This window comes from Hemiscyllium ocellatum, chromosome 29, assembly GCF_020745735.1.
Source record: "Hemiscyllium ocellatum isolate sHemOce1 chromosome 29, sHemOce1.pat.X.cur, whole genome shotgun sequence".
NCBI classification, from domain to species: Eukaryota; Metazoa; Chordata; class Chondrichthyes; order Orectolobiformes; family Hemiscylliidae; genus Hemiscyllium; species Hemiscyllium ocellatum.
The window spans coordinates 45,003,192-45,027,436 of NC_083429.1; the positions used below are offsets into that span (position 1 = coordinate 45,003,192).

At 44.9% G+C, this 24,245-nt stretch overlaps 1 protein-coding gene across 2 annotated transcripts in view; it reads left to right on the forward strand.

The window, feature by feature from the left end:
* The window catches only part of pcsk7 (proprotein convertase subtilisin/kexin type 7), a 223,522-nt gene that overhangs the window by 30,278 nt on the left and 168,999 nt on the right, over positions 1 to 24,245 (forward strand). For both annotated transcript variants that reach the window (XM_060846707.1, XM_060846708.1), the window contains 2 exons: positions 3,565 to 3,655; positions 11,669 to 11,723. In XM_060846707.1, coding sequence (XP_060702690.1) covers positions 3,565 to 3,655; positions 11,669 to 11,723 — 146 coding nt within the window. The remainder of the gene's footprint in view (positions 1 to 3,564; positions 3,656 to 11,668; positions 11,724 to 24,245) is intronic.

The window sequence follows — 24,245 nt, forward strand, 5'->3', positions numbered from 1 at the left end:
GGAGAAATGCAGTGGGTCAGTGCAGAGAAACATTTTGAATCCATTCTGGACTCGAAATGTGGACTCTGATTCTCACTTCATGAATGCTGCCAGACTAGCTGATTTCTTCAGCTCCCTCTGTTTTTATTTGCTTCAGCCAGCTTAGTCCTTGCTGCACTGCCAGCTGTTAATGGAATTTGAAATGAGACGCTGATTCCAATCCTCAAATATTGCTCTTGATAAAAGATTCCCCCCCTCACACCCAGTACATTCACCCAGTGAACTGCGCCCTGACAACGGAAGTTGGTCTCTTCCCAATCTTTGAGCAAAATGACTCATCAAGGTGTAAACGATAAATGCAGCAAATTGATCTTGGTAAATTCTGCATGGTTAATATGATCGCTTTTAATGTAATATCGAAAGGGACAGTGTGTTTTTGATCCGGACTGTTACTCCACGATTAAATTGTTGGTGAAATTCAGGTCAAAGAGGCAGCTTGCTTATCCAGCTGGTGAAATGACAGGAAACAAAGTCAATTTTCAGATGTAGAGACGTGTGCAGTGATGTCGTGTTCCTACTCCTGTCTTTCTGTTCCCCAGGAGCCAGCATTGGAACCCGCTGTTTAAAATAGCAGATTGTGTACGTTTGACGTTCTGGGGGCTCAGTGAATGTTAGGTTGAGTTGGGTTGTGAACAGTCTTGAAAAGCTGTCAACAGTAGATCAGGAGACCGCTGGGAAACACCGTGACTGAGTGAAGAGAGAGAGAGTGTGGCAGGCGTTAAGATCAGGGTTGGTAGAGTTTTCCCCACACAGACATTCGAGAAGAGTGAGTGATGGTCACGGCTTTCCAGGCTGCGGAATGAATGAGAATATAAATAATGACAATGGGAGAGCTGTTGTTGTAGTGTCTTTCCCTCTGGACCAGGGTTCAGGTCCCAGAGGTGTGTCATAACAGATTGATTCAAAATATCTGTAAACAACAACAACAACTTGCATTTATAAAGCAAGAAAATTTATGAATTGGGAACAGACCATTCAGCCCCTCCAGCCATTCTGTAAGATCCTGATTGATCTGGTTGTGATCTCTGTTCCATTTTATCACCCCCCCCCCCCACCCCCCACCAAAAACATGTCTCACTAATGAGTCAAAAAAAAACTCCCTTTGCTGTAACGTGTTCAACGTCCCCTGCTTTCGCCGATCTTTGGAGAAGACAATTCCAAAGAGTTGAGACCCTCCTTGAGTGAGCAAACATTTACTTAATCTCCACCTGAAATGGGAGGCCTTTTATGTTATAACTTTGTACCCTAGTTTTCATGACCCATGAGGGGGTGGGGGGAAGATTCGTTCAACATTCACTGACATGCCAAAGACAACATCTGCTTGAGGAATCTGAACATTCATTCATTTGAAATTGTCAGAGAGAGGGGTTAAGGGAAATCTTGGTCTTGTGAACTTGGAGTTTCAGGATGATTTGTCACAGGGAGTAGCTGAGGTGAAAATACTCTTAAGTGAAAATAAAAAGTTTGAACCAGAGAAATGTACAGGCTTACAGAAGGAATCATTGGCTGGTAGTGTCTATGTTAGTGTTAGCTCTTCCAGTCAAACATTTTCACATCAATGTTTTTTTAAATACATAAATTGTCCAGGAGATGGTGTTATTTACCACAAAATCTACAGAAAACCATAAAGTTGGAGCTGTTAGATCTTTCCTAATATCTGTCTCATTGGAGACTTTTCTGCCTTTTTAGCACAAACGGTCACTCTCCATCCAATATTCTTGAACCAGCTTGTCCCTTTTCTTGTCTGGGCGTCTTGACATCATTGAACTTCTTGGAGTTGGTGAATCTTGAGGTTTGATTCCTGATGAAGGGCTTATGCTCGAAACGTCGAATTCTCTATTCCTGAGATGCTGCCTAACCTGCTGTGCTTTGACCAGCAACACATTTGCAGCTGTGATCTCCAGCATCTGCAGACCTCATTTTTTACTCGAATCTTGAGGTTTGTTGTTTTGCAGTTGGTTCCCCTTTTGCCTGGTGATCTATTTTTGTTTTGATTTATTATTGTCACGTGTACAGTACAGGCAAATCAGACCATACAAAGTGCTAGGATAATAGAACAGCGCAAGAAATACAGAACTGTTGTAGTGTCTTTCCCTCTGGGCCAGGGTTCATGGCCCACCTACTCCAGAGGTGTGTCATAACAGATTGATTCAAAATATCTGTCAACAACAACAACAACAACTTGCATTTATAAAGCAAGCAAATTTATGAACCATTCAGACTGAAGCAGGAAGGCTCACAGAGTGAAGGCCAACCCAAACCCCTCTCACTCACTGCCTCGGCTTTTCTGATGACCCGTGTGAGGAATGTTACAGCTGCAAAGAGCAAGGTCAACATTAGATTTGAAAGGTCCATTCAGAAGTCCAATAACAGTGAGGAAGGAGGTGTTCTTGAACCTGTGGATTCGTGTGTTTAAGCTTTTGCCTGATGAAAGAGGTCAGAAGAGGTTATAACTGGGGTGAGAGGGGTCTTTGATCATGTTGGCTGTCTTCCCGAGGCAGTGAGAAATGTAGATACGGTCAATAGACGGAAGATTGGCTTGTGTGATGGACTGGGGCTGTGTTTACAACTCTCTGTAGTTTCTTACAGTCCTGGGCAGAGCAGTTGCCATACCAAGCCGTGATGCATCCAGATAGAGTACTTTCCGTGGTGCATCTGTAAATGTTGGTGAGAATCCTCATGGACGTAGAGTCCTAGAGATGTACAGCACAGAAACGGATCCTTCAGTCCAACTCATCTGTGCCGACCAGATATCCCAACCCAATCTAGTCCCACCTGCCAGCACCCAGCCCATATCCCTCCAAACCCTTCCTATTCAAATACCCATCCAGATGCCTGTTAAATGTTGTAATTGTACCAGCCTCCACCACTTCCTCTGGCAGCTCATTCCACACATGTACCACCCTCTGTGTGAAGAAGTTGCCCCTTAGGTCTTTTTTATATCTTTCCCCTCTCACCCTAAATATATGCCTTCTAGTTCTGGACTCCCTCAACCCAGGGAAAAGACTGTTTACCCTATCCATGCCCCTCATGATTTTATAAACCTTTTACAAGGGCAGCCCTCAGCCTCCGATGCTCCAGGGAAAACAGTGTCGCACTATAGCTCAAACCCTCCAACCCTGGCAACAGCCACGCTGAATTTCCTTATCTTCCTGAGGGGGGAGGGGCATTGTTGTTTTTGGGGGAGTGTGTGTCAGCCACCTCCACCTTCCCAGTGCTCAACCCTGTGACAGAAGCAAAAAAACCAGAAACTCTCCAGGCCTTAAAATGAATGGTCCCAGTAGCCGTCTCTCCTGCTGAGAGTCTCGGGTTGAAGTGGTCAAACGTGGGACTGTGTGTTAGGATTGCAGTTCCTGTCAATAGTGCCTTGGGCTGTGTCCAAACTGTAGGGAAATCCCCAGAATCCCCTAGCTGCCTCCTGAGAAAAGGTCCAGATTTATCTCATTGTGAGAATCCACGTCCTACCGCCCTCCTGCCCTCCTTCCGTTCCTAGTCACTGACGGTGTCTCTGTTGTCCTGTGTTAGGTATCCGAGTGCTGGATGGACCCCTGACTGACAGTATGGAGGCAATTGCATTTAACAAGCACTTTCAGATCAATGACATTTACAGCTGCAGGTGAGTGTCCCACATGGGGAAGGTAACAGGGCGGGCTGTAATGTATCTGGGATAGTGGTTGGGAGGTGTCTGTAATGGAGCTGGGCACAAGGGACTGTAAATATCTGTGGTTACAGGGTTTTGCTGTAATATCCCTTGGGGGAGAGGGCCTGTAATACTGGATGTGTCTGGGGGCAGGCATGGGGTGGGAAGTTTGCTGCAAAATGTGAGGGGTGAGTAGGCCTGTAATGTACTGGGGCTACACAGGTATGGGACTGTAAGGGGAAAGGGGCTGGATCGTGGGACTGTAATATTCCAGCCATACACATGACTAAAATTCCAAATGCAAGGCTGGCATATTGCTATCACTAATTTAATAAATTAGTGTAATCTGAGCTCTAAATCATAGAATCCCTACAGTGTGGAAGCAGGCAATTTGGCCCATCGAGTCCAAACTGATGCCCCCCCACCAAACCATCCCACCCAAACCCACTACCCTACCCTATCCCTGTAACCCTGCATTGTCCATGGCTAGCCCACCTGGCTAATACATCCCTAGACATTACAGAGCAACTTAGGCCAACTGATGGGGTTTTCTGACAATGGATTCATGTCATTAGACTCCTAATTCCAGATTTTTATTGAATTCAAATTCCATCTGCTGTGGCAGGATTTGAATTCCGGTTCCCAGAGTACTCTCTAGATTAATATCTTGCTGTATTAACCTTCCTGCAGTTGCCTTGGCCACTCCTGTGGGAGTGAGTTCTGTGTTCTCCTGGGGGTAAGAGGTTTCTCCCGAATTCCATTTTGGATTTATTAATGTCCTCCACAAACAGAAACATCTCTCTGTTAATCAGCCATGATCCTAATTGAATGTCAGAGTAGGCTCGAAGGGCCGAAAAGGCCTACTCCTGTTCCTATTTCTTATGGTCAGACGGTCTAGTCCTTTCAAACCCTTTCATTTCCGCACCTGACTCTTAAAACCTGACCCCTGATAATACTCACAGAATCATAGTCACTGAGCCGTACCCCTCGGTCTAACCCCTCCATGCTGACCAGATACCCTAAATTAATCTAATCCTATTTGCCAGCATTTGGCCCATACCCCTCTAAACCCTTCCTAGTCATTACCCATCCACATGCCTTTTAAATGTTGTAATTGTACCAGCCTTGATCTAGAGAAAAGAAGACAATCATTGTCCCGATAAGATTGTGAACCTTATTTGCATTTTTTTTAAAACCAGGATCTTAATTATCACTTGAGCATGCGAATCAGGAACAGAAACAGACTCTTTGGCCTTGAGCCTGCTCTGTCACTTAATAGGATCACGGCTGATCTCATAATTCTATGTTTTCACCTCCCTTGATACTCTTGCATCTTGTTCCTTAACGAGAACCCTCCTACCTCTGGCTTAAAAATATTCAAAGTCTCTGCTTCCTCTAACCTTTTAGGAAAGGATTGCCAGTGACTGATGACTTTTTCTGTAATATTATAGGATGTTCGTTCATATCAGCCCTGATTGAATAGTGGAGTAGGCTCGATGGGCCAAATGGCCTAATTCTGCTCCTATATCTTATGAACTTGTAAGGTTCTCCTCATCTCTGTTTTAACTGGGTGAACCTTTTAATTTTAACCAGTGACCCTGAAACCTCACCTCCACATCTCCCCTGTCAAGATCTTTTGTACGTCTAAATTAAGCCTTCTCTAACACTTCTAAACTCAGGCTATGTTTGAATCTGCTGATCACCTTTTTAAAGTCGATCCCTATATCATTTTTTTACAAAATAGACATGTTCCTCAGTATTTCAGGATACCCCTTGATAGTTTTCTTTGTTAGTGTCCTGCCCAGTTTGATATTGTGTGGTACAGGTAATGCAGAGACATTGAATGGGTAGCAAACAGAGCAGGACACTCAGTTTAAACCTTTCATGAGCAGCCTTTTCCTGTCCAGAAACATGTCGCCTCTAAGTGATGGAATGAAGGGGTTTTAAGTCCAAGTAAAATGGCAAAGTTGTGCGATTCCCTCAATCACTCGCTCAACTGTTTCCAGACAGAGTCATAGGGATGTCCAGCACAGAAACAGACCCTTTGGTCCACTCGTCCACGCTGACCAGATATCTGAAACTAATCTAGTCTCATTTGTCAGCACTTGGCCCATATCCCTCTAAACCCTTCCCATTCATATACCCATTCAAATGCTTTTTAAATATTGTAATTGTACCAGTCTCCATCACTTCCTCTGGCAACTCATTCCATACATGTACCATCCTCTGTGGAAAAAGTTGCCCCTATGTCCTTTAGACCTATTCCCTCTAGTTCAGGACTCCCCTCTTCTTGGGAAAAAGACCTTGTCTCTTTACCCTATCTATGCCCCTTAGGATTTTATAAACCTCTAAGGTTATTCCTCATCTTCCGACGCTCCAAGGAAAACAGCCCCAGTCTATTCAGCCTTTCCCTGTAGCTCAAACCCACCAACCCTGGCAAAATCCTCAAATCTTTTCTTAACCCTTTCAAGTTTCACAGCATCCTTCCTGCAGCAAGGAGACCAGAATTGCACACAATATTTCAAAGTGGCCAGACCCAGTAATCCTAGCCCAACTTCATTGAGTCCTCCCCTTCTGCTATTGGGCTCCCACAAGCCAATCATGCAGATTTATGTTGTCCGAGCTGTCGCTGTGGTAACCAGCTGCAGCCTCATCAGGATTTGGGAAGAAAAGGCTCATTTGCATGTAACAACATTCCGTTTGGCAGCTCATCTCTGAGCAAAGAGAAATCTCCTGGAAAACATGGTCCTTCACACATCGCTCGCTGCTTCACCATAGATCCTACATTGCCCTAATCCGACAGAAGCGCAAGGTTCTGATAACAAGCAAACACACACACACATTTGCATATTAGATTAGATTACTTACAGTGTGGAAACAGGCCCTTCAGCCCAACAAGTCCACACCAACCCTCCAAAGAGCAACCCACCCATTCCTCTACATTTACCCCTTCACCTAACACTACGGGTAATTTAGCGTGGCCAATTCACCTAACCTGCACATTTTTGGACTGTGGGAGGAAACTGGAGCACCCGGAGGAAACCCACGCAGACACTGGGAGAATGTGCAAACTCCACACAAACAGTTGCCTGAGGTGGGAATTGAACCTGGGTCTCTGGTGCTGTGAGGCAGCAGAGGCACCCAGTTAGTGCGATTACAGCTGTCTAAGTAACATCCTGTGGCCTAATTTCTGCTAACGCGCCTCTGTAGGTCAGTGCCCTATTTGCTGGGTCGGCCTGTTTCGAGTGTTATGACCTTGGAGATTTAGAAACTGCATTCGGTACACTCTCTCTTGCTTTTGTTTGTTGAGCAATCTGAAAGCATCGTGCCAAGGTCTGTTTGTGCACTTCGAGATGTCAGCAAATTCATCTTGTGGCTTTATGGTTTATGAGGCATTTTGGCAAGGACCAAGCTCCTCGAGGGGGACGGAAAGCCTAGAGAGAAAACAGAAAACACTTCAGGCCGAAATGTAAAAATCCCATTCTCTGCAAAGTCTAGTTACCCTCGGTAAATAAACAAAGCCTCTCTGTGCATTCAGTTCCTCTGCAGTGTACTTCAGTCATGCAACGACAAGCCAGTGTTGTCATCAGTGCAATCTACAAGGCGGTTCCAATGTAAAGCAACTGGAGCTTGTCACTCTATATCCTCAGTCTGGAGAGGGGCCAGTTCCTTCTTTGTAATTAATCCTATGAAAACTTGTTTTGACAATCTCTATTTGGCCTCCAACCAATAGGAGACCTGTCTGGGAAAGCAGTTGTTTTTCTGACTCTCCTACCAATCTGCTGGGGAATTCATTGAACTTTTATTCAACGCACACACTGTTCAGTCAAATTTGGGTCATTCACAGGATGTGGATATCACAGGTAATAAATGCCAATCTCACCAATCTCCAAATAGCTCTTGGAAATGCTGCTTACCAAATGACTTGCTCAGCCATTTCAGTCCCAACCCCTTTGGACTGGAGTCACGTAAGGCCAGACCGGGTAAGCTTGGCAGATTTCCTCCAGTGAAAGTCATTGGTGAATCAGATATTTCTTTTCCCACAATCCCTCTGGTAGTTTTGTGGTCACCGCTGTGAGACTGACTTCCTCATGGAGGTTTACTGAAATTAAGATTCCCTTAAGCTGCTATCATGGGATTTGAATTCTTATCTTTGGACCATTTGAGTCAATTGGCCAATCGTCATGTCTCAGTGCAGACCGGTTGCAGCCATGATCTCATTGTATGGCAGAGAAGACTTAGAGTCATAGAGATGTACAGCACGGAAACAGACCCTTTGGTCCAACCCGTCCATGCTGATCAGATATCCCAACCCAATCTAGTCCCACCTGCCAGTGCCCGGCCCATATCCATCCAATCCCTTCCTATTCATATACCCATCCAAATGCCTCTTAAATGTTGCAATTGTACCAGTCTCCACCATATCCTCTGGCAGCTCATTCCATACACGTACCACCCTCTGCTTGAAAAAGTTGCCTCTTAGGTTTCTTTTATATCTTTTCCCTCTCACCCTAAATCTATGCCCTCTATTTCTGCACTCCCCAACTCCAGGGAAAAGATTTTGTCTATTTATCCTATCCATGCCCCTCATAATTTTATAAACCTCTCAAAGTTTGTGAGAAGATTTGTAGCTCGGGTGCTCGTTGTTGCGGTTCTGTTCACCGAGCTGGGAATCTGTGTTGCATCAAGACACTGTTCAAAAGAGGCACAACACATTGCAGTACACCAGAACTGCAAAAAAAGGAAGAAGAACACCTATACAATGTATTCGCCAAAAATGGATACCCGCACAATTTCATCAATAGATGCCTAAGGGAAAGACAACGGAACAAGGACATGCCGCAACCCAAAGTACTAGCCACAGTACCATACATCAAGAGCATTTCCGAACTGACAGCCAGACTACTGCGACCACTAGGACTCATAACAGCACACAAACCAACAGCCACGCTCAGACAACAACTCACCAGGACGAAGGACCCGATACCCAGCATGAGCAAAACCAATGTAGTGTACAAAGTCCCATGCAAGGACTGCACAAAACACTACATAGCACAAACAGGAAGACAGCTAACGATCCGCATCCATGAACACCAACTAGCCACGAAACGACACGACCAGCTATCCTTAATAGCCACATACGCAAATGACGAGCAACATGAATTCGACTGGGACAACACTACTATTATAAGACAAGCCAAACAGAGAACAGCCAGGGAATTCCTAGAGGCATGGCACTCATCCACAGATTCAATCAATAAGCACATCGACCTGGACCCATTGCGACCACTGCAGCGGACAGCTGGAACTGACAACCGGAAGCGGTAAAGACAAACCACTATAAATGCCGGAGGAAACATCATAGAAGCGCTTCACAGGAGGCTCCCAAGCACTGAAGGAGTCACCTAGACAGGGGCGAAACGTCTGCAACACAAATTCCCAGCTTTATAAACCTCTATCAGGTCATCCCTCAGCCTCCGACGCTTCAGGGAAAACAGCTCCAGCCTGTTCAGCCTCTCCCTGTAGCTCAGATCCTCCAACCCTGGCAACATCCTTGTAAATCTTTTCTGAACCCTTTCAAGTTTCACAACATCTTTCCGATAGGAAGGAGACCAGAATTGCATGCAATATTCCAACATGGAGTAACCAATGTCCTGTACAGCCGTAACATGACCTCCCAACTCCTGTACTCGATACTCTGACCAATAAAGGAAAGCATACCAAACGCCTTCACTATCCTATCTACCTGCGAATCCACTTTCAAGGAACTATGAACCTGAATTCCAAGGTCTCTTTGTTCAGCAACACTCCTGAGGACCTTACCATTAAGTGTATAAGTCCTGCAAAGATTTGCTTTCTCAAAATGCAGCACCTCGCGTTTATCTGAATTAAACTCCATCTGCCACTTCTTAGCCCATTGGCCCATCTGGTCAAGATCCTGTTGTAATCTGAGGTAACCCTCTTTGTTGTCCACTACACCTCCAATTTTGGTGTCATCTGCAAACTTACTAACTGTACCTTTTTATGCTCGCATCCAAATCATTTATGTAAATGACAAAAAGTAGAGGCCCCAGCACCGATCCTTGTGGCACTCCACTGGTCACAGGCCTCCAGTCTGAAAAATAACCCTCCACCACCACTCTCTATCTTCTACCTTTGAGCCAGTTCTGTATCCAAATGGCTAGTTCTCCCTGTATTCCATGAGATCTAACCTTGCCAATCAGTCTCCCATGGGGAACCTTGTCGAACGCCTTGCTGAAGTCCATATAGATTACATCTACTGCTCTGCCCTCATCAATCTTCTTTGTTACTTATTCAAAAAACTCAATCAAGTTTGTGAGACATGATCTCCCACGCACAAAGCCATGTTGACTATCCTGAATCAGTCTTTGCCTTTCCAAATCCTTGAGCACCGCCCTCCTAACCTGCAATCCTCTTCCTGATCTCTCCACCCCCACCCCACTCCGGCCTATCACCCTCACCTTGACCTCCTTTCACCTATCACATCTCCATCGCCCCTCCCCCAAGTCCCTCTTCCCTACCTTTTATCTTACCCTGTCTGGCACCCTCTCCTCATCCCTGATGAAGGGCTCTGGCCCGAAACGTCGAATTTCCTGTTCCTTGGATGCTGCTGTGCTTTAACCAGCAACACATTTTCAGCCCTTTCCAAATACATGTACATCCTGTCCCTCAGGATTCCCTCCAGCAACTTGCCCACCACCGAGGTCAGGCTCACCGGTCTATAGTTCCCTGGCTTGTCCTTACCACCCTTCTTAAACAGTGGCACCACGTTTGCCAATCTCCAGTCTTCTGGCACCTCACCTGTGACTATTGATGATACAAATATCTGAGCAAGAGGCCCAGCAATCACTTCTCTAGCTTCCCACAGAGTTCTTGGGTACACTTGATCAGATCCTGGGGATTTATCCACCTTTAACCGTTTCAAGACATCCAGCACTTGCTCCTCTGTAATCTGGACATTTTGCAAGATGTCCCCATCTATTTCCCTTCTATATCTTCCATATCCTTTTCCACAGTAAATACTGATGCAAAGTATTCATTTAGTATCTCCCTCATTTTCTGAGGCTCCACACAAAAGCCGCCTTGCTGATCTTTGAGGGGCCCTATTCTCTCCCTAGTTACCCTTTTGTCCTTAATATATTTGTAAAAGCCCTTTGGATTCTCCTTAATTCTGTTTGCCAAAGCTATCTCATGTCCCGTTTTTTCTCTCCTGATTTCCCTCTTAAGTATACTCCTACTTTCTTTATACTCTTCTAAGGATTCACTCGATCTATCCTGTCTGTACCTGACATATGCTTCCTTCTTTTTCTTAACCAAACCCTCAATTTCTTTCGCCATCCAGCATTCCCTATACCTACCATCCTTCCCGTGATGGGCTGAATGGCCTCTTTTCTGACCCCACATCATTTATAGTTTTCTATAAGGTTGAGGGAAAAGGATATCCAAATAAGTTACAGCCCCAATTCTGTTTTCACCCATTATCCATACAAGGACAGCTCTAGCAGAGACGTTGTTCTGAGCATAATCTCAAAATGAGGGCTTGAATAAATGTGAAATATGCCACATTTTCCAGATTGTCACAGCCACTTTGAGTGGGAAAGCTCTGCTCCAATATTTGGAATCTGCCCGAACAGAATTTCTTTCCCCATCTGCAGCCACTTGTGCTACATTCTGCAGCTGCTAGTTCCCGTGTCTTTTCTAAAAAGCTTTTCTGTAAATTGTCCTAATTTCTATTCCCAGAAAATGAATTTCCTGACATGTTTTGAAAGGATGGGGGATCTTCCATCTTCCCCCGCTCGCCTTTCTAATTGCTCAGAAAGTTGTGAAGGCATGGATTTTGTGATAATTTCATTGGTTCCGGGTCCCTCCTGCCCAGATGTCGGGCCTTGTCCTAACCATTGGCAGACGCGATCGGAACATAGGGTCTGTTTGGTCGGTCCCTCACTTATCTCCTTTCTCTTCCCACAGCTGGGGCCCTGATGATGACGGGAAAACTGTGGATGGCCCTCATCCCCTTGGGAAGGTAAGGCTCTGACTGGGGAACGTGGGCGTGAGGGGAGTGCATCTGGAATCCTTGTGGCTGAGCTGTTGTGTATATTCAAGGCTGAGATAGATCTGGAATCAATCAAGGATTCAAGGGATATGGGGAAATGACAGGAAAGCGGAGTTGTGGATTATCAGATCAGTCATGATCTATTGAATGGCATAGCAGACTCGATGGGCTGAATGACCTCATTCTGTTTCTGCACCTTAGTGGGTTATGTAGGTTTGCAGAGCCAGGCTCTGGGTCTGTGATTGGGAGGAGAAAGTTAAACTCTGCCTGAATTCCTTCATCGCAAACTGCTTTGTTTTTATATATTTTTTGCATCAAAAGCCTTCGGGACTAGTTGACCGAATGAAATCATAAACAGCCGTGTCTTATCCTGACCTATCACACCCGTGGAACAGCACGCGATCGTTATGAATGTTAACAGGACAGTGTCAACTGGCTTCTTTCAGTGTCCTGCGCCAGACAGGAAACAGCTGGCGAAGAGGGGAGGAGACATGATGCCGCTGACACATTCTGTAGACCCACCCCACCCCACAACAATAATTTCTATTAATACTGTGCCTTTTAATGACCAAAACATACCAAGTTGCTTCACAACAGTTCTCTAAATCAGTCATTCAGCCACATAATCCATACCAGATGGCCCGAAAGGTGGTCAAAGACTTAACTTTTGAGGAGCATTTGAATGGAAAAAGGCAAAGCAGGAAGACTGAGAGGCTAAGGGAGGAAATCCCTGCAATTGGTGCCTAGGCAGATGAAGCCATGGCCACCCATGTTGGAGAATTCACGTCAGGAATACGCTAAATACCAGGTTTGGCGGAGACCCAGATATTGTAGGTGGCAGCCCTGCAGGAGCCTACAGAGGTGGAGGGACAGAGCCAACACAGTGGATGCTGGGGAAACTGAACGGGTCAAGCAGTATCTGTGAAGAGAGAAACAGAATCAACGTTTTGATTCCGATTTGACTTCATAACTTCTGAAGAAGAGTCGTACTGGACTCATTGTTAACTCTGTTTCTCTCCTCAGATGTTGCCAGACCTACAGAGTTTCTGCAGCATTCTCTGTTCGATTCAGATTTCCAGCATCCACCTCATTTTGCTTTGTTTTTAAAAGACTCTCGTAGGACATGGGTGCTGCTGGCTGGGCCAGCATTTATCATCTGTCCATAGTTGCCCTTGAGAAGGTGGGGTTGAACTGCCTTCTTGAACCGCTGCAGTTCATGTGCAATTCCCTGCGGGAGAGAATTTCAGGATTTTGACAGTGACCATGAAGGAACAGCGGCATTTTTCCAAGTCAGGATGGTGAGTGTCTTGGAAAGGAGATTGCAGGGGCTGGTGTTCCCATGTATCTGCTGCCCTTGTCCTTCTAGGTGGAAATGGTCATGGGTTTGGAAGGCGCTGTGTGAGAATCTTTGGTGAATTTCTGCAGTGCATCTTGTAGGTAGTACACACTGCTACAACTGAGCATCGGTGGTGAAGGGAGTGGATGTTTGTGGATGTGATGCTTTGTCCTGGATGCTATCCAGCTTCTTTAGTGTTGTTGGAGCTGCATTCTCGTCTGGGTAAGTGTATTATCTTCAAGAGGAGCAGGACCAAGGATGGATTTGGAAATGGGGATGAGGAGTTTACAATTGGTCTTTCTGGAGGTTAAGGAAGACTAATGAGGAGGATGGGTGAATGGGACTTGGTACAAGTTAGGATCTGGGCAGTGGAATTTCAGATAGCATAAAATCTCTGGAGGTTTGGATGTGGGATGCCCACCAGGGCTGTGTAAGAATAGTTGAATTCATTGGAAATCCAGGTAAACATTGCCTTAGGGAGCTGGGCACAATGGGGCCTTTTTTATTCCTGAATAAATAAGATGTCTGAGTTGTTGCACTAATATCATCTGCTTATCATCTCACAAACCAGGGTGACCTATCAGGGTGCAGTGAGCTCAGAGCTTGGGTGTTTTAGCTGACGGTATGCAGATATCAATCTGACTCTTCAGTTACGCTGTAAATGTGCAGGAGACCAATTGGATATTCAAGCTACCGTGGGTTGACTGGGGAATTCGGTGTCTTGCGTTTCCCCTGGTCTGATGCAAAAGACATGACCGTGCCTGCTAGGACAGGTCTCTTGACAAAGCACCACATTGAAATGCACTAATCTTGTCCTGCATCAATATTGTTGTTCATTCCTAATCATCTCACATGTGTCAGATGTGTCAAATACACCTTTAGTGACAAACCGCTCACTCAGTTGACAGCAGATTGTAATCACCCCACAGTGTGAACCGATCCAGGGATGTGAGGAATAGGCAGGAGATTCCAGATCAGCCATTATTAGGTCACGTGATCTTTTGTAAATAATAAGTAAAGCACAACACCGTTGACCTTCAATTTCCAAAACGTCATCCAGTAAATTCTCAAAACATCCGTTTTCTGGTTTCATTCCAAAAAATTATATGGTTCTAACATTTGGCAGTATAGCCAGTCCCTGGGTGGCACAGTGGTTCATTGGTTAGCACTGCACCCTCACAGCACCAGGGACCCTGGTTTGATTTCTGGCTCTGGCGACTGTCTGTCTGTGTGGCATTTGCATGTTCTCCCAGTGTCTGTGTGGGTGTGCTCCGGTTTCCTCCCACTGTCACAAACGTGCGCAGGTTAGATAGATTGGCCATGGGAAATTACCCAGTGCGTTCAGAGATGTGCAGGCTAGGTGGGTCAGCCATCCGAAACACGGGGTTACAGGGAGAAGGGGTGGATCTGGGTGGGGATGCTCTTTGGAGGATTGGTATGGGCTGAATGGCCTGCTCCACTCTGTAGGAATTCTATGGTGAGTGCAGTGACTTGTATGTCTCCTCTCTACCAGATTATGTTGTTGTGGTTCTGTTTGCCGAGCTGGAAGTTTTTGCTGCAAACGTTTCGTTCCCTGGCTAGGGAACATCATCAGTGCTATTGGAGCCTCCTGTGAAGCGCTGCTTTGATGTTTCTTCTGGTATTTATAGTGATTTGTTCTTGCCGCTTCCGGGTGTCAGTTTCAGCTGTAGTAGTTTGTATGTGGGGTCCAGGTCCATGTGTCTGTTAATGGAGTTTGTGGATGAATGCCATGCCTCTAGGAATTTCCTGGCTGTTCTCTGTCTGGCTTGTCCTATGATGGTAGTGTTTTCCCAGTCAAATTCATGTTCCTGGTTGTCTGAGTGTATGGCTACTAGGGATAGCTGGTCGTGTCGTTTTGTGGCTAGCTGATGTTCATGGATGAGGATAGTTAGCTGTCCTCCTGTTTGTCCTATATAGTGTTTTGTGCAGTCCTTGCATGGTCCTAGCCAGGGAACGAAACGTTTGCAGCAAAAACTTCCAGCTCGGCGAACAGAACCACAACAACGGACACCCGAGCTACAAATCTTCAACCAGACTTTAATCAGATTATGTGTTTGGCCCTTAGTTGTTATTGGATTAGTTGACCTTATAGGTATATGGGATGTCATTACACTGGGATGACCTTTCCTGTTTCGTGTAACCTCACCCCAACCTTCTTTCTTTTCCCACAATTCTCTAGCCTTCTGCCTGGAGACGAGGAGTGAAAGATTTGTGCTGAAAATCACTGTCAGCTTCACAGTTTGCCTCTAGGTGGCATTAAAAGCTCATGACACCAATTTATTCTTGAGCCAGACCCTGTTCGCGTTGACTCCTGACAAATGACATCTTCCTCCGCTCAGAGTAGCCTCTTCCCCCTTTGATTCCCTTTTTAAGCATTTTGAAAGTTGCACCAAAGCCCTTCTGTGCTGCGCTGTAAGCTGCTGAAAATGAACAGCTCTTAATCTTCCAATGAGTGACCCAGATTGAGGTCTGTTTGCACTCCTATTCCCTCATAAGTCATCATCTGTAGACAGACAGTGCATTGTTTTGACAAGAGCTTTGCAAACGCGCTTCCCAAATAGGGAGGGAGCCAGGGCCCTGTCTCTGTACCAAATTCTTTTTGAGTGCGCCATTTGTAGATATATCTGCAACGCCGAGGGAGGGGGCATAGAGAAGGTGAACCTGTTGTCACTCACCTCTTTGAAGACATTGCTTATCCCTTGAGGAAGAGGGTGGCAATTTTACAAAGGAACTCCCCTTTCCTGTTTATCTATTTTGTAGGTTTTGGCTGTTTTAATCCCCAGCTGAGTGTAGTTAAAGCTGCATCCCTTCGGTGTGCCCATGCCAATGTTCAGGGACCTGGTGGCATGGAAAAGAAGAATGGGGATTGGATGGGTGTCTGTTGGCAGAGTGTGTCTATAGTGCAGTCTTTGTAGGAGCCAAGACCTGTGTCTCCCCTTGTTACCAGCTCCATAGCAGGGGTTCAATCTAACCTGGATCACCAGTGGAGTGCCCCACATAGTGTCTCTGGGGTTAGCTCATAGCTATTCACCAGAACCTGCAGCCGTGGGTAGAGATCCCTATCAATTGACACGATCTCATTATTAACTGTGTATTAATTGTGTTTGAGGGCAGGTGGAGGCCATGAATTGGGGTTGCTAGTGAATGCATATAAAGTGTCACATATTGAAACTGGTTTGGTTGAGGCAAGTGCTCGTCATAGTTCACTCTAAATGTAAAACAGAGGAAAGATTAGTTCCAGTATTGTGCCTCACCTGCTGGCTTTCTGGATAGATGTCCGTTTTACCTCTAACGGGGTCTGCTACTTAGTGTGATAGTGTTTGTTATGCAATTTAAGAAATAGGGATTGAAGGCTTCAGCACTTGGCTGTTGTGTACAGTTAGTACATTCACGGGTGCAGTGTCTGGGCTTGCATGAGGCTATTTGGTTGCAGTGGAAGAGCATGTTTTTAGTAGCTTGCCGTGTTTCACAACAAATTATGTTGTGTAAGCAATCTTTTATACCTTTCGGTTACATACCACTATACCTTGATATTGGGGTCACGAGTGTCAGATACTTACCCTGCCGCTTAAAGAGGCATAACACATCACAGATTGCAACACGCAGTCAAACTGTGGATTATTCAGGCAATGTTATAAAAAAAATCTTTGAGTTCTCACTTTGTGCTATATGTTTTTCAGCTGCCCACTTATTTTCTCACCTATTGGTTGAAAGAAGGGGCAGGTTTACAGGGAATGGATGAGGGCTCTTGGCCTTGTTCTCATTGAATAAGTGTCTTTGACGTAATTTTTTTTTCGCTCGCCAGGCCATTTGATTGTTTTGCAGAATTGTTACAGTGCAGAAGGAGGCCATTCGGTCCATTGTGCCTATGCCAGCTCTTCAAACGAGCGTCATTACCTCGTGCCAATGTCCTGCCTTTTCCCCCATATCCTTGCCCACTTTCTATCCAAATGGACATCCAATGTTCTCTGGAATGCCTCAATTGAACTTCCAGGTTGCGCTGTCCATACCTTTAACTTCACTGAGTGAAAAACATAATTTTCTTACATTCCACTTGCTTCTTTTGCACATCACTTTAGATCTATGTCCTTTCATTATTCTTTACTCTTTAGAAGCAGAAACAGTTTCTCCCTATCCACTCGATCCAGCACATTCATGATTTTGAAACCCTCTATCTGATCTCCTTTCAGCCGCGTTCTCTCCAAAGTGGGCAGTCCCAACCTGGAGTCTCCTTATAGCGTCATAGAGATGTACAGCTCAGAAACAGACCCTTTGGTCCAACTCGTCCATGTTAACCATGCCGATCATAACCCAATCTAGTTCCATTTTGCAGCACTTGGCCCATATCCCTCTAAACCTTTCCTATTCATATACCATCCAGATGCCTTTTAAATGCTATAATTGTACCAACCTCCACCACTTGCTCTGGCAGCTCATTCCATACACACAGCACCCTCTGTGGGAAAATGTTGCCCCTGAGGTCCCTTTTAAATCTTCCCCCTCTCACCTTAGACCCATCCCCTCTAGTTTTGGATTCCCCTACTCTGGGAAAAAGGCCTTAACTATTCACCCTATCCATTCCCCTCATTTTATAAACCTCTATTAGGTCACCCCTCAGCCTCCAATGCTCCAGAGAAAATAACCGGAGCCTTTTCAACCACTCCTTATAGCTCAAACCCTCCAAACCTGGCAACATCCTTGCAAATCTTTTCTGAACCCTTACAAGTTTAACAACATCCTTCCTATAGCAGGAAGACCAGAATTAAATGCGGAATTCCAAAAGCGTCCCAACTGATGCCCTGGACAGATGCAACAGGACATCCCAACTCCTATATTGAGTGCACTGACCAATAAAGGGAAGTGTACCAAATGCCTTCTCCACCATCCTGTCTGCCTTTTCAAGGAACTATGAACGCGCCACCAAGGTCTCTTCATTCAGCAGCACTCCCCAGGACCTTACCATTAAGCGTATAAGTCCTGCCCTGAAGGAGGATGTTCTGGCTATGGAGGGATTGTAACAAAGATTTACCAGACTGATTCCACGAAGGCAGGACTGATGTATGAAGGGAGACTGGATTCACTGGAGTTTAGAAGAATGAGGGGAATATCTAAGAAGTCTATAAAATACTAAAAGGACTACACAGGGTAAACGTAGGACAGATTTTCCCAATGAAGAAGAAATCCAAAACCAGCGGTCACAATCTCTGGATACAGGCTAGACCAGTTAGATCTCTGATGAAGAGAAATCTCTTCACTCAGAGGGGTGAGCCAGTGGAATTTTGCTGGCTCAGAAAGCAGTAGCGACCAAAACACTGAATGTTTTCAAGGGGTCAGATATAAATCTTAGGGCGAAAGGGATCAGAGGCTATGGGAGAAAGCAGGAACAGGGTACTGAGCTGGATGATCAGCCGTTTCTGCACTCCCTGCAATGCATTCACATCATTCCCATAAAGTAGTGTCCATAACTGTACACAACAACCCAGCTAAGGAAGTAGTTGAGGTTTCTTTAGGTAGCCATCACGACTTCATAGATATTGTGCTGCCAGCAGGAGGAGCACTTGAGCAAGTTGGGAAAACAGCCTGACTTTGGCTGTTTATCATCCCTCCCTCCCTCCCTCCAATGACCCAGATAGGATTGACTTGTGTACTGCTGGGAGGAAGGCTAATGTTGGACATTTTAATTCCTGATTTGTCAAGCCTGAACAACTCATGGCATTGATACTGAATTGATCTTCAGGCAGTTCAAATACATCCTATATATTAAATTATATTAAATTCATTACTTAATGGGACATATGTACACTGTTTGTTTCTTGTGAACGTCGCCTAGGTAGCAATTCAGACCAGTCTCACCCACTTTGTGTTAATGAGTAACCCATCGTAAAAACAGAACGCCTGCTCGATAAGGTCAGGCCATTTAACACTAAACAAATCAAAGGGCAGTGCCAGATAATGAGACATCCTTTTCCACACCGTCTGGTAGCATTAGGAACTGGGGATGGATTCAGCCGAGCACTTGAGAAACACATGTTATTTTAATCAAAGTGACACATTTAGGAAGGCCTCGCAAATCTTAGTGGAGGTTGTCAAAAGTTTTTGTTTTAATTTGTTGGCCAGTTCTCAATTGCTGTGGAATCAAACATTACCCTGTGTTCTATCTGAGAGTTCTCCGTTGAACAAATGGGAAGGCAGCCATCGTCAGTTTTCTGTTTATTGCATTTTTGAAATGCCTGTCTAAATTCTCACTGCACCTTCCTACCATTTTGATCTCTAGCCACATAATTGCAAAATCCCAAACCGTGTTGTCCTGGTCTGTGGTGAGTTAAGTGGGGCAGATAGTGGAGAGAGTGAGGTCCGCAGATGCTGGGGATCAGAGATGAGTGTGTTGCTGGAAAAGCACAGCAGGCAGCATCCGAGGAGCAGGAAATGCTGCCTGATCTCCTGTGCTTCTCCAGCAACATACACTCAACTCAAGATAGCGGAGAGGCTAACATCTAACCTGTACTCCTTAAGCTTGTGTAGTTTGGCAGCAGTGACTCTGTAAGAGGTGGTTAAGGGTAAACTCCCCCTGATTTATAGCTCAGTGAAAGGTCAGGGAAGGACAATAAAGCCCTTACCATCCCCCCCCCCTGGATTTTTACTCCTGGATATTTTCTAATCAACTAGTTCAGAGATGTTGTTACACACCACTGGAGTAGAACCTGGGCCTCCTAGCTCAGAGATGAGAATGCTACCACTGTACTGCAAGACCATCTCTCTGAGTTCCTACACTGAGAGAACCCGCGAGCATTTCCCCTGAACATCTCACCCACCCTCAATACGTACTGGTGGGCGTTACTGATCAGACTGTGTGGAAAAAGACATTTCATTAACTTGCACAACACTCTCCACTTGGTGCGAAATGTCCTGCTCTTATTAAGCAACCATTCCATTTTCACAGAGGTCACTCTTAAAACTCCTGAGTGTGTAACTCAGCGCAAACATGCAGAGACTGTCCTGCACTGCTACCTAGAGGATTTTCAAGAAGGAACAATATGCCCTATGGAGTACAGTTTTTAAACAACCCAACCTTGAATATACTTGAATATGCTAGGTTGGAGGAAATCTATAGAAGATGGCTCTGTGTACAGCTTGTGTTTAAATTCCAATGTTTAGAGTTTTAAGGAGGTCTGTACGAGCCTTTACAAACTGCCTTCCATGTGTAAAAACCTGAGACAGGCAGCGTTATCTTCCAAATGAAGCATTTAATTTCATTTTATAGCAGTAGCAACATTGAGTTTAGTGGGTTTTTTTGATAAGGTGGTGTTACATTGCTAGTCATCCACTTACCAAAGCAAAAATCAGCTTTACTATTCCATAATTGTCTATTACAGTTCACATTTCAATACAAACTCCAGTCTGCTATCTCTGCTTTAGGAAATTCGGGCTGGTTGGTGTCCCTGCACTTATTTTTTTGTGCTCCAATGACCATCAGCTGCTCTATCCAATCCCTGGAGCATGTCTTGGTTCACTCTTAAAGGGACCACCATTGTCAGGTGTCACCCAAGAGGTTATTGTATAAGATTTATAGCTCATGGAATTGGGGTAACATGTTTGCATGGATTCATGATTGTTTTGAGATGTAGAAGGAATAAGCAGGACACTTTTAAGTTGGCAGGCTGTAATTAGCAGGTACCGCAAGGATCAGTGCTGGGACCTCAACTATTTACAATCCGTGTTAATGAGGGGACCCAGGTATGAAATGCTTGGGTGTGATCCCAATACTAACGGATGCTTAGTTGGCAACTGAAATGAGTGAGCAAGAACATGACAAGTGGACTATAATTTGGACAGATGTGAAGTTACTCATTGGGTCGAGAAAATATAGAATTTATTTTAAAAGGTGATTGAGTCGGACATGTTGGAACTCAGGATGATCTCCTGCCACCCATATCACAAAATGTTATGGTGTAGGTGCAGCCTGCAGTTAGAGTAAATAAAATATAGGCCCTTATTCAAAAGGAATTGGATTATAATTATCCTGGGCTTTACACTGAGACTACGTTTGGAGTACTGCGGCAAGTTTTAGGTTACTTATGGTAGAGGAGTGGGTTTATTTACTTCATCTCTCTGTCTCTGACCAATTGTTTATCCTCATGAAACAAGGCTACATTCAATTCCTTCTGCTTTTGCTTCTGATTGTCTCTTGTGCCGAGTCTTATCAAATACCTTCTAGAAACTAATGTTGATGGTTTTAACAGCCCTCCCTATCCCCCATGTCCAAAATCTCCTCAAAGTAACTCAACCGTAAATGCCTAACCATTCCAATTCCTCGCTGAGTCTCTGATCACCTCATATTTGTCCAAATGCTCTGCCACTTCCCCCTATGTACCAGAGACGTTCAGGTTGGCAGTCAGTATTTCTTTGCACACAATTCCTTCATGAGGATTATCAAGGGCCGATGGTGCCTGCTTGTTGTATCAAAGGCTCGTTGTTTTAGATTAGATTACTTACAGTGTGGAAACAGGCCCTTCGGCCCAACAAGTCCACACCGACCCGCTGAAGCGCAATCCACCCATACCCCTTTACCTAACACTACGGGCAAGTTAGCATGGCCAATTCACCTGGACCTGCACATCTTTGTGACTGTGGGAGGAAACCGAAGCACCCGGAGGAAACCCACGCAGACAAGGGGAGAACGTGCAAACTCCACACAGTCAGTCGCCTGAGTCCGGAATTGAACCCGGGTCTCAGGCGCTGTGAGGCAGCAGTGCTAACCACTGTGCCACCCATAAGAGGCAACATGGTAGCTCATTGGTTAGCACTGCTGCCTCACATTACCAGGGACTCAGGTTTGATTCCAGCCTCTGGCGACTATGTGGATTTTGCACACTCTCCCCATGTCTGCGTGGGTTTTCTCTGGATGCTCCGGTTTCTTCCCACAGTCCAAAGATGTGCAGGTCAGGTGAATTAGCCGTGCTAAATTGCCCATAGTGTTCAGGGGTAGGTAGGTTAGGTGCATTAGTCAGTGGTAAATATGGGATAGGGGAATGGGTCTGGGTGGGTTACTCTTCAGATGATCGGTGTGGACTTGTTGGGCTGAAGGGCTACAGTTTCCATACTGTAGCGATTTTAATATTCTAATCCCTAATAGTGCTTGCATGTAAGGTTAAAGTAGCTTAGCAGTGTTTTGTGAAGCACAGAAGCATTATGTATCAGCAATTGCCAGTGAACCCCATAGCGTGATGTAGAGTCATAATGACATAACAGGAGGCCATTCAGCTGATTGAGCTCATGCTAGCTGTCTGTCAATGAACCTAGTCAGTCCCATTCCACTGTTCTTTTGTCACAAATTTTTTTCCCTCAAGTGCCCCTTCAGTTTCCTTCTACTTCCACCACTATTGTAGAAAGCGGGTTCCGTTATCGTTATCGTTTCCTGTGCAAAATGCTCTTCCTCTCCGTCTGTCCTGCATCTCTTGTTCAACATCTTACATCTGTGACTGCGAACCCTATGTTAATGAGAACCACAGAGTGAACTGCAAGTAGTTCCAGATCTTCATTTAATTCATAGTGCCCTGTTCACCTTTTTTCTTGAGCTTCAGCAGTGTTTTAAGTGATTGTTCTAGATGCTTAGGCTGCATTTAGTTGAGCAGTAAATCCCCCCCCCAACCTCAAGTCTCAGGTTAAATTTCAAATCGGGAAACACTGAAGTGGGTATTTGAAATTACAATAAACATTGATTTTACACAGCCCTTTAAACATCTTGTAGATATCAAATTAGTGAACATTGTAAATATGCTTTTAAGTACCAGTTATTATCGATAGTTAATCCCTTATGGTTGGTTAAGAAACATTCCTCAGTTTCAGATGTTCGAGCTATAAAAGCCCCATGTCCTGTCTTCAGCATAAATGTCTGCTGAACAATTAGAGTTTTCTTGGTGCCAAATGTTACAATTTATACTGGACTACATTGAACATATTGAAACCTTCCCAAAACTAAACGTTGCGCTCGTAAATGATTTGCAGGTAATTTGGCTCTTTAACTAATCAATCGTTTATTTTCATCCTGTGTTCCATTATGAGGCTGAATAAGCTCACATGCCTCGTAGGGAAGTAATTTTGTTTTGGAACAGCCAAGAATCTGGTGGTTATTTCAGTTTAAACACAAGCTGCATGCTTCTATTAAACAGCCTCTGATTGTAGCATTGAAATAAGTCCAAACCAAACAATCAACAATTTTTGAAACAAGAAGAGGAATTGCTGGAAAAACTCGGCAGGTCTGGCAGCATCTGTGGAGAGAGAAACAGAGTTAACGTTGTTGGGTCCAGTGACTCTCAACAATTAGTTTTTGTCTTTGGGATCAGGGACAAAATTAGCCATTTTGACCAAGAGTCTGACTGTTCAGAGGACTGTTCACTCTACACCCTAAAGCTGGAAACAGTTATCAATGTAGAAACACCAGATTGAGATCTGTCGTCAGACTAGGAGTGTCAGTGAGAAACATCAAGTAATTATTTTTTTTCCCAACTGCTGACTGTACTGTGCACTTTCCATTTTTGTTTTCAGTATTCGTTTTTGTTTCTTTTTCCCTCCACCTGAATTTTCCAATTTTTTGGAGTTTTCTTAAATAAAAACGATTTAGTTTTCCACTGTTTCACTGGAATTGTAAAAGAGGTTACACGTTCACAATGGCTATCCACCTGAGACAGCCTCGTCCCACTGCTCCAAAGAAGCGGTTTGTGCTTAATCAGCTTCAGCCTTCAATCCTCTGATTGTCAAAGCCTGGCTATCCATTTACTGTAGCCAAGGAAATACCCTCTTTTAGGTATTGTAATTGGGAGGTGTTAGCGTTCAAATGCCCCCTTTCTCTGTATAACTTCAAATGAATTGGAATAATGTTTGATTGGAACACTTGATTGGGCGGCATGGTGGCACAGTGGTTAGCACTGCTGCCTCACAGCGCCTGAGACCCGGGTTCAATTCCTCAGGCGACTGACTGTGTGGAGTTTGCACGTTCTCCCCGTGTCTGCGTGGGTTTCCTCCGGGTGCTCCGGTTTCCTCCCACAGTCCAAAGATGTGTGGGTCAGGTGAATTGGCCATGCTAAATTGCCCGTAGTGTTAGGTAAGGGGTATGGGTGGGTTGCGCTTCGGCGGGT